We start from the raw sequence: 11076 nt of genomic DNA on the forward strand, positions 1-11076 counted from the left end.
GTCGCTGGAATTGAATGGAAGAACTCCGCATCAGTCCTAGAGCCTGAGCAGGTGAGGGAAAGCACACCAAGCTGGGAGAAGGGTGAGTCTGTTTCCTCTGCCCTCTGCCTGGGGGGAGTCAGAGAGCAAAAGGGCAGGGGTTGCAGGCATGGGAGGGAAGGCAGTAAGGGACATAGTGAACTGGTGAGAGGGAAAGGGTTTCTCTCTCTGGACCCATCAGCATCTTTAAGTAGTGTTTTCAGAGGTGGAGTCTTGCGGTGAGGACAGAAGCTCCCAGAGGACAGGACCAGCTCTCCTGGACACTGGCTGTGCTTGGTGAAGGAATGGAGAGAGGATTGTGCTGGGGTTTCTTGAAGGACCAGCCCAGGGATGTCGTACACGGCTTGCAGAAAATCCATAAAAAATCATCTGAAACCAGCATGATGCCGCCTGTTCCCTGCTCTCCCCTCCTCATTTGCTAAGCGGCCACTTGTCCCCACTCTAGCCTGGTCTCCAGAGACAGCTTTGTAACTAGCTTAAAAAAACCCCACACCAGGGTTGCATCAAAGACAAGCTCCCTCCTCCTTGTGAGGGGAAGAGGGAGGGGGAGGGTCAGATGGGAATGAGGCAGCTGTCCCTTCCCTCCCTAGACCCAAATCCCGGGATACTGGTGGGTTTCAAGTTCTTCCAGCATCTCTCGGGGCTGGGAGTTTAGGGGGGGGTGCCCACCCATTGGAAAGTCCTATCTGGGCAAGACAGTGGATCCCAAACCCCAAGCCCCAGAGGGCACCTGGATGACTGCATGAACTTGTCCCACCTTGTGTGTGTGGGGGGTACATTTCCAGGTAGAGAGGCAGGAACTGACACTATCAGTGACTACTGTATGTATACCCAGCCCCAGTCCACACAAGTGAGCCCAGGAAGTTCTGACCAGTGTGGGCCTCACTTCAAAGAGGCTGGCTGCAAGCTGGAGGGCACCCAAGATGCTGCAGGATCTGAAACCAGTTCATTAAAAGAGCCAGGCTGCTTAGCCTGGAGAAGTGTAGACTCCCGGGAGACCACCTCACACTCTTCAAAGAGAAAAGGACGAGATCAGAGGGGGAAGGAGGAGACCAAAGGTTTATGTTTGTGTGTGCATGTGGAGTAGACAGGCTCAAGGAACCTTTTATTTTTATTTTTATTTTTGGAGTTGCGGTCTCACTCTCTCACCCAGGTTGGAGTACAGTGGTGCAATCGTGGCTCACTGCAGCCTCAACCTCCTGGCCTCAGGTGATATTTCTACCTCAGCCTCCTGAGTAGCTGCAACTATAAGTGCATGTCACCATGCCCAGCTAATTTTTAAAATGTTTTTATTTGTACAGACGAGGTCTCACTATGTTGCTCAGGCTGGTCTCAAACTCCTAGGCTCAAACCATCCTCTCACCTTGGCCTCCCAAAGTGCTAGGATTGCAGTCATGAGCCACTACTCCTAGCTGCTCACAGATTCTCAGAGCCTAAATGGGCCTCAAAGGCCAGCCCCACTGAAAGCGCAAAAAAGGTTTTCTGTGTATACATGGGTGTACATGTTTTTCTGGTTTTTGTGTGTCTATGTGTATTTCTGCACCTACTCATCTACACGCACAAATCCAGCTTAAGGCGGGTCACTCTAATCCCCATAGAGAGGCACCTCCAGAGGGTAAGAATGCACTCATCACCCACAAAGAACCTTCTAGTACAATGTCCCAAAGCAGAGATCACCACCTCCTGCCACCCACTGAGACAGCAGGCCTTGTCATCTAGTCTGCCTGCAAACGTGCTGGTTGGCTGACTGTGTGATCCACACAGGAGGCTTGCTGGAGGGGCCCCACAGCCCCTGAGGGCAAAGCCAGGTGCCTGGATCAGAGGGAGGGCCCCAGGAGGCAGGTTGGGCTCAATGTGAGGTATTTCTATTCCTCAGTTTCAGCCATGGAGCATGGGATGGGGTGGCTTTGGTGGTGATCAGCTCCCTGTCACAACAGGGCAGAAATAGAGGGTGGGATGATTGCCTGTGACAAATGTTGCCAAGGAAGTTCTTATCCGGAGTGGGCTGCTGAGAGAGACCCCTGCAGTCCCTGCCTATGAGGAAATGTCACCATGCTGTTCTTCTGAGAGTGCTGAGAATGGGTGATGCAGAAGTGGAGGGTGTGGAGGCTGTGTCACCAAATTGTCCAGTCACCCAGGATAGCCTGCGCCCAGACCTTCTGGATGTGGAAGCTCCCAGGAAAGAGCCTGTGTTCCCAGACTAGGGTTGTACCCAGGCAGGACATGCACATTAATTCCCCTGAAGCATTTCCACTCTTCAAGGGTACTGACCATATCCAACCACGTACAAGGACCCGCCCCTCAGATGGAGCTGTAGACGCTATGAACCAGGGGCCCGAGTGGCCACGATCACATGCCCCCCTGTGGCTGGAGAGGCCACAGGATTCTAAGGTCCCAGATGCCAGGGAGTGACTCCTGGACCTACTAAGCAGTATTTGATTTAATCGTGGACAGAGTGCTTTCCCCAGCCCTGCTGCTGCCTTCCTGGGCTGAGATGCAGAGATGAAGACTGGATGCCTTCCGCCAGGAAGTCATAGACAACAGCCTAGGCAGAACAATACGATGGAAGGCATGCAATCTTTTTGTTGCAGCAGCTTGGCTCACACCCTTCCTCAGCCACCATGTGGAATCTGAATGGCTGCTCTAAGGACTCCCTGCCGTGTCTCCTAGTCTGGGTTTCCTGGGTCCACCTCTCATGAGCCATATCTTCTTATGAATCATGGGTTCATTGTCTGCCCCACACTTCCTGCTCTCTGAAAGTGAAACTTTTATGAAGAGAGGGCCTGATTTACTTATGTATTTGCCTTCTTCAATGTCCCCAAAACAGTATAACAGTATCTGTTCCACAGCGGATGCTTTGTGCATGTTTGCCGTTGCGTGGAGAGCAAGGATGGTGTGATAGTGGAGGCAGTGAGGGGAGTATGGAGAGGTGCCTCTTCAGAGTTAGCTGTGGTGCCACCTGCTCAGCACTATCCTGCCACCCTTTAGGGACAAGGACGCCAAAGGGCTTGATACCAGCAGTGAGCCACGTCTCAGGCTGATGAAGGTAGACTCAAGGCAAAGGGGCTCTGTAGCTGCCGGCCCTTCCTTCTTCACTTCCAGCCCACGAAGGCAGCCCCACGTCTACTTCCTGCCTTGCATAGTACCCGGCATCAGTGGCTCCTCATCAAATATACTTGGACAAAGGGGAACTGGATGGGTGCAGGGGCTACAAGAACGCTACGGTGAGTCACCCACATGAGCACAGCACACTCAGGCCCCTCAGGTGGTCTTGGAGATTCTAGAGTCACAGTGGGTCCACAGTTGGCCAATCCTCAGATAGTTTCACCAATAAAGAGTTATCAGGAGATTCAGCTTCTGTTTGTCACTGCAGGTGTGAAGACAGCTGTGTGTCGTTTGCATGTGTGTGTGAGCATGTACATGTGCATTAAGTTGTGTGCACAATCTGTGCGTTCATGACTGTCTGTGTGTAGACACTGACACGTGGTAGTGTGAGAGCATGTATATATTCAGTCTGTGTGTATGTGACCATCTGTGTGTAGACATTGACACGTGGTTGTATGAAAGCGTGTATATGAGTGGAGTCTGTGCGTACAAGACTGTCTGTGTGTAGATATTGACATGTGTTTGCATGAGAGCGTGTATATGTGCAGAATCTGTGCGTATGCGACCGTCTGTGTGTAGATACTGACATGTGGTTGTGTGAGAGTGTGTATATGAGCGGAATCTGTGCGTATGCGACTGTCTGTGTGTAGATATTGAATGTGTTTGCATGAGAGTGTGTATATGTGCAGAGACTGTGCGTATGAAATTCTCAGCTGCAGAATCTGAATTTCTGCGAGTTCCATTTTCCTGGTACACACCCAATCTTGATTCCCTTTCTTTTCCTTTCTTCTCAGAAATCCATTACTAAAAGGTTTTTTTACCCGCCTCTGGGGGAGGGGGTTGGGGGAAGGGGACGCTAAAATCGCAAGGCCCAGATCAAAACACTCAGCAGCTAAATGAATTCGGCAGCATTTTCCCGCATGACTTGGAGGGATAATTTAGTGAGGCCGCCAGCTGGAAGGAAAGGGATTAATTCTGCACTTAGCACAGCTCCGGTGAATAATTCATTACTGGAGACCTTTGTGCCCAGCCCCTGGGCAACTGAGGAAGTGGCCTGCCCACCTGCCTGTTGCCTGCCTGGACCCACGTGTCAGGCCTTTGACCAGGGGCTCCGGACACTCCTTTTGGTTCCAGGACACATGTGCCCAGTGAAGGGGACGGGGGAGGAGGGAAGTAAGTAGGGGCTGAAGGCGGCTACAGGCAGACTCTACACCTTGGAAAGGGGCCCTGGAGGGCTGGGCTCCAAACTGGGGGTGTGTGACCCTTTTCTCCAAGATTCTGCAGCCCCTTGCTCTGGTCTTTTGTTTCTTCTGTGCCCTCCCCGTTTAGTACCTTTTTGTTCTTGGTTTGGGGGCAGCGGGTTGCCAGGGAGCATCTAACACTCTTTCCCACCCGGCATTAGAGGGCCCTGAAAGGGTGGCTCTGCTCACCCACAGCAGGGAGTGCTCACAGGAGATCTCAGGCCCTCCCCAGAGGCCTCTGGGGACACTTTCAGACCGGTGTCCACCTAGATATGTTCCTCATACCCCATACCTGGGTATGGGTTTGTTCTTCATGGGTGAGATCGCAGGGCCAAGCATGCACCCGGAGCTGGTGGGCATTTTTCTTGCATGGGGAGCTGGCAGGAGGGGGCTGGTCCAGACGTCAGGCCCTGTAAGCGCTTCCTGGGTTTATGGTCCTAAGACCCCACCTCCCAGCCCCACAGAAAGAGAGAGGGTCTGGCAGGTACTTATCACATGCACTGAAGCCACATGAACAGGGGCCCAGTTGGACTTGGGCCCAGTGCTACCAGCTGGAGGGAGAGAGGCCTACCCAAGGTAAGCTTGGTCCTGGGTTTCATTTGGGACCAACCCAGCTGTGATAGACAGAATTCCAAAAATGGGCCCTCAGGATTCCACACCAGTAGAAGGCACACTCACCCCCATGATTCTGTTACGTTACGAGGCACAGCTGACTCTAAGCTAGACTACGGGAGTGGGCCTGGCCTTGTCACATCAGCCCCTGGATAAGTGCAGAGCTTTCTCTGATTGCCAGCAGAAGAGGAAGTCGGAGACTTGAAATGGGAGGGGCATTGGGTGTGCCTGCTGGTAAAGACGGCCACTGCCTTTAAAGGGCCACTGTACCAGGGCCATATGGGCAGCCTTTGGGAGCAGAGAGAAGCTTTGGCTGACAGCCAGCGAGGAAACTGGGATGTGAGTCCTGCACTGAGGGGGACTGGTTAGTGGCAGCAGCCTGCAAGCAACCGCTTGCAGGATTCCTCCCCAGATATCGGGAAGGAGCATGACCCTGCTGGCATCTTGAGTCTAGCCTCACTGCATCCACCTGCCCAGGTAATCATTGAGTGTTGTTTTATTTTTATTTATTTATTTAGTTTTGAGTTGGAGTCTCACTCTGTTACCCAGACTGGAGTGCAGTGGCCGCTCCCGGCCACCGCAGCCTCGACCTGCTGGGCGCCGGCGATCCTTCCACCTCAGCCTTCCAAGTAGCTGGAACTACAGGCACACGCTACCATGCCTGGCTAATTTTTTTATTTATTGTAGAGATGAGGTCTCACCAAGTTGCCCAGGCGGGTCTCGAACCCGCGGGCTCAGGCAATCCATTCACCTCAGCCTCCCAAAGGCACGGGATTACAGGCTGAGCCACCGAGCCCGGCTGGGTGTTGTTTTAAACCATTAAGTTGGTTACGCAGCAACAGAAAACTGACGTCCTAGTTCACCCTTGCAGGATCTTGATCCCAGCGAGCCAGGCTTGGCTTGGGCTGGACCAGAGACTGACTCTCAGGTCTGGGTGGCCCTCTGCTCTCAACTGGCCTCTCCCTAATCTCAGCTTTCTCTCTGGTTTTCTGGAGCCTCAAATCACTCGCAGACATCTCTGTCTAAAGCAGCAGTCCCCTCCTCCCAGAAGCCCCTGCCCCCAGACCCTGAACAAGGCTAGCTGTAGTGAGGGAGGTGGAACCTCACTGGCCCAGATCTGCCAGTCCCTCCCTTCCCCTGGCCCCTGGATCTGCCTCCTTACCTCGGAGGAGAGCAGCTGGAAGGAGAGATTCACTGTGGGGGCCTCCCCATTTATGGTTTTCAGGTTGGTGTCCTGGGAGGAGAAGGAAGTACTCAGACCACGCTGGCCAGGGTAGCTGCGGCCTCCACTCTGGCCTCTGTTCCAGCCTCCGCTCCACCCACTGTTCTAGGTTTGTCAGGAAGGCATCTGCTGGGGGCTGTGCCCAGGAGGGTGGAGGGAGGCTGGAGCTGGCCTTTTACCTCTGCCCTGCCTTACAGCCACCACACTTCCCTTCTCAGCTCCACCAGAGACCAGAGACCTGACTGGTACCTCCAGCCTCGTCTTCTGGAGGAGGGAGCATGCCTGCTTGTTGAGGTCAATTATTTCAGGATGGCCAGAAGTATTTTAGGGGCAAAGGTGGTTTAGAAATAGACATCGATAATAGGGATATTAATTTTTATTGAGGACTTAGAATAAAATTTCACAGCAACCCTATGAGAAAGGTGATATTACTATGTGCCTATTTTAAAGACAGGGAAACTGAGGCATTGAAACTTTAAGTAATTTTCACAGCCACATAAGCTTTAAGTGGTGGAACCAGAATTTGGACCCGGACAGTCTGGCTTTAGAGTCTGAGCTCTTAACTCTTTCATTATACACAGGGATTGTGTACTGGGTGTGCTGTTCCCATTTTAGAGTTAGGGACTCTGAGGTTAAGAGAGGTTAAGTCATTTGCCCCAGGTTCCACAGTGAGGGTGGGGACAAGACAGGATTTGAACCCGGGCGGCTCGGGGGCAATTCCTCTGGCTGGAGGTTCCTGGGAGCTGCTCACACCTACAGGGGCTGGCTTCCCTGGTGGGTACACTGGTGGAATCTCCTGGAAAAGCCCTTCCCCTGTGGAGGCATGTCAAGGAGGAGGGGGCGGGGCAGGGCCAGGCAGGCCAGTGGGGGCCCCATCCCGGGGCGGGGGGCTCACTGTGATGGGGAGCTGCTCCACACGCAGCCCGTCCAGGCCTTTCCCCATCAGCATCTTTCGGTACAAATGACTCTTCAGCGGCAGCACGGAGATGCCCAGGGGCCGGGAGAGTGTCCATGGCTGGCTGCCTCTCACTGCGGGGGGAGGACACTGGGGCTCCCGCCAGAGTCTCCACTCAGTCCCGTCCTTGGGACCCAGCATCCAGCCCCCCACACCCCACCGCCCCACCTGCTTTTCTGCCTCCTGGCCTTTCCTTGCATATACATCCTCCTCCTCTTCCGATCTCCAGGACTTTGCGAATTCAAAGCCAATTCTAAACATGTGCCACATCTCCGGGTATTTATATAGACCACCCTCGTCTCTGCTGTTTGGGGGCTTCAATCCCATGGTGTGGAAGTAAGACTGTGGACCAGCTGGTCTCCGAATCCTGTCTCCCCCACCCATCCCCCTCACTGATGGGTGCAGTAAGAACATAGCATGGGAGGCTGGGTGTGGCGGCTCATGCCTGTAATCTCAGCACCTTGGGAGACGGAAATGGGAGGGTTGCTTGAGCCCAGGAGTTTGAGATCAGCTGGGCAGCACAGTGAGAACTTATCTCTGAAAAAAATAAAATTAGCTGGGCGTGGTGGCGCACTGGTGTGAGCTACTCAAAAGGCTGAACCAGAAGCATCGCCTGAACCCAGGAGGTCGAGGCTGTGGTGAGCTGTGATTGTGCCACTGCACTCCAGGCTGGACTACAGATTGAGACCTGGACTCAAAAAAAAAAAAAAGCCAAAACAAACAAACACAAAAACATAGCATGGGGACAGGGCCACGTGTCCTGGCTTGTGGACAGGGATACAGCCAGGTGCTCCTCTGCCTCGGGCCCAGGGTCCCTTAACTGATCCCTGCAGGAGACAGAGGTGGGGTGGTCCCAACATTCATTCATACAAATCTCTGAGGCATGCGCCCTGGGAGGCCAGGGGTACCTACTTGAAGTGGAAGGATAGTACTCCAGCACCAGGGCTGTGTCTTTTGAGAAGTTCGTGGCTCCGTCTCGGCCTTGGAACAGGAAGGACTGATTCCACAGTGGCTGCTCGGGGGGTCCCCCAGGCTTGGACAGCTGGAGAGAGAGGGTAGGGTCGTGGCTTCTCCCAAATTGAGGCATGCTGGGATATTTGGTTGTGTGTGTCTATGCATGTCACAAGTGCTTGTTTTCGTTATGAAAGCAACACACTTTATGGATAAATTTTGGAAAATAGGCTGGGCTCAGTGGCTCGAGGTAAGTGTATTGCCTGAGCCCGCAGGTTCAAGACCAGACCGGGCAACTTGGCGAGATCTTGTCTCTACAATAAATAAAAAACTAGCCAGGCATGGTAATGCGTAGCCTGCAGTTCTGGCTACTTGGAAGGCTGAGGCAGAAGGATTGCTGGAGCCCAGCAGGTTGACGCTGGGGTGACTGTGAGCATGCCACTGCACTCCAGCCTGGGCAACAGGGTGAGATTCCAACTCAAAAAAAAATTTTTTTTGGGGGGGAATATAGAAAAGTAGAAAGAAGAAAAAAACTCCCATGTTCCTGCACTAAAGATAACCATTCATAAAACCGTGTACTTCCTTCTAGGTTTTTCTATGCATATTTTGAGTATAATTGTTCACCTAGCATCTTGCCTTTTTACTCACCATTAAAACCTGAACATATCTAGAGGCTCTTGTTATCTATGACTTTTTTATTACTGCATTTTGTTATCATTTTAAAAATATCTTATTTAGCCAGGCTCGGTGGCTCAGCCTGTAATCCCGCGCCTTTGGGAGGCTGAGGGGAGTGGATTGCCTGAGCCCGCGGGCTCGAGACCTGCCTGGGCAGTGAGACCTCACTTCTACAATAAATCAAAAAAATCAGCCGGGCATGGTAGCGCAGGCCTGTACTTCCGGCTACTCGGAAGGCTGAGGCGGAAGGATCGCCGGAGCCCAGCAGGTCGAGGCTGCGGTGGCTGGGAGTGGCCACTGCACTCCAGTCTGGGTGACAGAGTGAGACTCCAACTCAAAAAAAAAAAAATGTCTTATTTTGTAGAGATAGGGTCTCCAGCTTCTGGCTTCAACTGATCCTCTCTCCTCAGCCTCCCAAAGTACTAGGATTATAGGCATGCACCACCATGCTCAACCTACCCATAAACTTTAGTGGCTTCAGGATATTCCATCATGTCCAAGTGCCCTGATTTCTTCCTTCCCATTTTTCGCCATAATAACCTTGCATGGAACGTTCTTTGTCACATATTTCTAAATCTCAAATTAGTTTCTTAGTGCAACTACTTAAAACAGAATTGCTGAGTTAATGGACACATATATTTTAAGGCACTCGATTCATTACTGGTAAACTGTTTTCCTAAAGTGTCGCACAATGTTCACACCCATGGTAGGTGGTATCACAGGTGCCAAATTAGACATGACCTCTACGCTGACACCATTCCTCTGCCTTCACAGGTTCTGCCTCCCTATGGGAGGCTGAGACAGGTCTGTGGACTCCAGAGCCTTGGCGTGTCACGGTGTGGGCCAGTGAGCTATTCAGGGGACTTGATGGCACCCTAACAAGCAGTTGGGGCACACACGGATACAGCTTGAACTACAGCCTCCAGATAAGAGAGCTAGAAGAGACATTTTCAGGTGTCAGAAAAGCTGCCTTGAGGGAAGCAGACACAGTGGAAGGTTCTGGAGGAAGATAAGACAAGGGGGCGAGAGGGACATAGGTCTTTGGTGGGAAAACAGCATACACAGAACCGTGGGGTGGCACCGGGCATGATGGGTGCAGAGGACATCTGGGATGAGGGGAGACTCTGGGGGAAGGCCCAGTGTCTGCAAGGGCTGGAGGGTGGAGCGATGTTAGACGGGTGTCCCAGCATGGAGAGGGATGCAGGTCACTGGTACAGACTGTCCAAGGACTGCCTTGCCTCTGTCCCCAGCCAGGGGCTGTCCCCCACCAGGGGCTCTCAGTAACAGTGGCAGCCGCTCCCACCTCCTGCTCCCCTGCAGGAATCAGTCATTGCCTGAAAAGGTCAGTACAAATGCACCACCAGCTCTGGGAGTCACTGGTGCAGGACTGTGAAATATCAGTGTGGGGCCACTCCCCCACAGTGTGGGGCTCTGCTGCCTGTTATACCAATGTGCCTGGTATTCCCAGACCCAGCCTGGGACCACCTGTGTCTGCCTCTGTTCCTGGGGAGATGGGTTACAGTCACTGCAGGGCTGGGGGGCCTGAACACCTGAACAGGGCCTGAGGTGATAGGGTGTCCCTGAGACACTCCTGGTGGGAGAGAAGTTAGAGAAGTTAGTTCTGGGTTCTGTGGCCCCCAAACCATGCCCGTCCCAGAGCCAGCCATTCTCCTGGGTGCCAGAGGGTCCGCCTGGCCTGGACCATCTGCCAGGTATTGGGTCACTCAGGGAGGACCTGTGGCTCAGTCCCCTGCTGTCATGCCTTACTCCCACCCTAGAGGGGAGTTATTTAATGATGCTAGCCATTCTCTCTAGGGCCTATTAATGTGTCTAAATGGACTATACAAAGCTGGAGGTGGTGAGTGCTGCCTGCCCAGCAAGGGATGGCCCCTTCCCAGGATAACTTCCCAGCGTAAGTCCCCCAGGGTCTTAGACCTGGAACTGGGGAGGGAGGGTCACCCTCTCGTGTGGGGGTGGGGTGGTGAGGGCAGGACTGAAGGTTAAAGGACCTGCAGAAGGTTAAAGGGCCCTGGTGCAGGTGCTGTGGCTGCTGGGTGTGAAGGGTGGGGCGGGGCGGGGTAGACACCGCCTGCAGATGCTAATGGGAAAGGCATTAAGGAACACGATGAACCCTCAGCTGTGATCTTCAGAAAAGCCACTAACCCCTGCAACGAGGCAGATCTGCTTTCCCTCAGGACACAGCCTTCATGCCATGGGCCCATGGGCCCTCCTCCTATTCTCCCTGGGCCCATCTACAACCACACCCATATCTGCCG

At 53.2% G+C, this 11076-nt stretch overlaps 1 protein-coding gene across 1 annotated transcript in view; it reads right to left on the reverse strand.

Annotated features, from left to right (window-relative positions):
- The window catches only part of CCDC33 (coiled-coil domain containing 33), a 115128-nt gene that overhangs the window by 44171 nt on the left and 59881 nt on the right, over positions 1 to 11076 (reverse strand). The window contains exons 9-11 of the mRNA XM_008071032.1: positions 8087 to 8216; positions 7115 to 7248; positions 6160 to 6231 (exon numbers count right to left, since the gene is read on the reverse strand). Coding sequence (XP_008069223.1) covers positions 6160 to 6231; positions 7115 to 7248; positions 8087 to 8216 — 336 coding nt within the window. The remainder of the gene's footprint in view (positions 1 to 6159; positions 6232 to 7114; positions 7249 to 8086; positions 8217 to 11076) is intronic.

The sequence above is a fragment of the Carlito syrichta genome, unplaced genomic scaffold, assembly GCF_000164805.1.
Source record: "Carlito syrichta isolate Samal-C Ts95f unplaced genomic scaffold, Tarsius_syrichta-2.0.1 Scaffold314096, whole genome shotgun sequence".
NCBI classification, from domain to species: domain Eukaryota; kingdom Metazoa; phylum Chordata; class Mammalia; order Primates; family Tarsiidae; genus Carlito; species Carlito syrichta.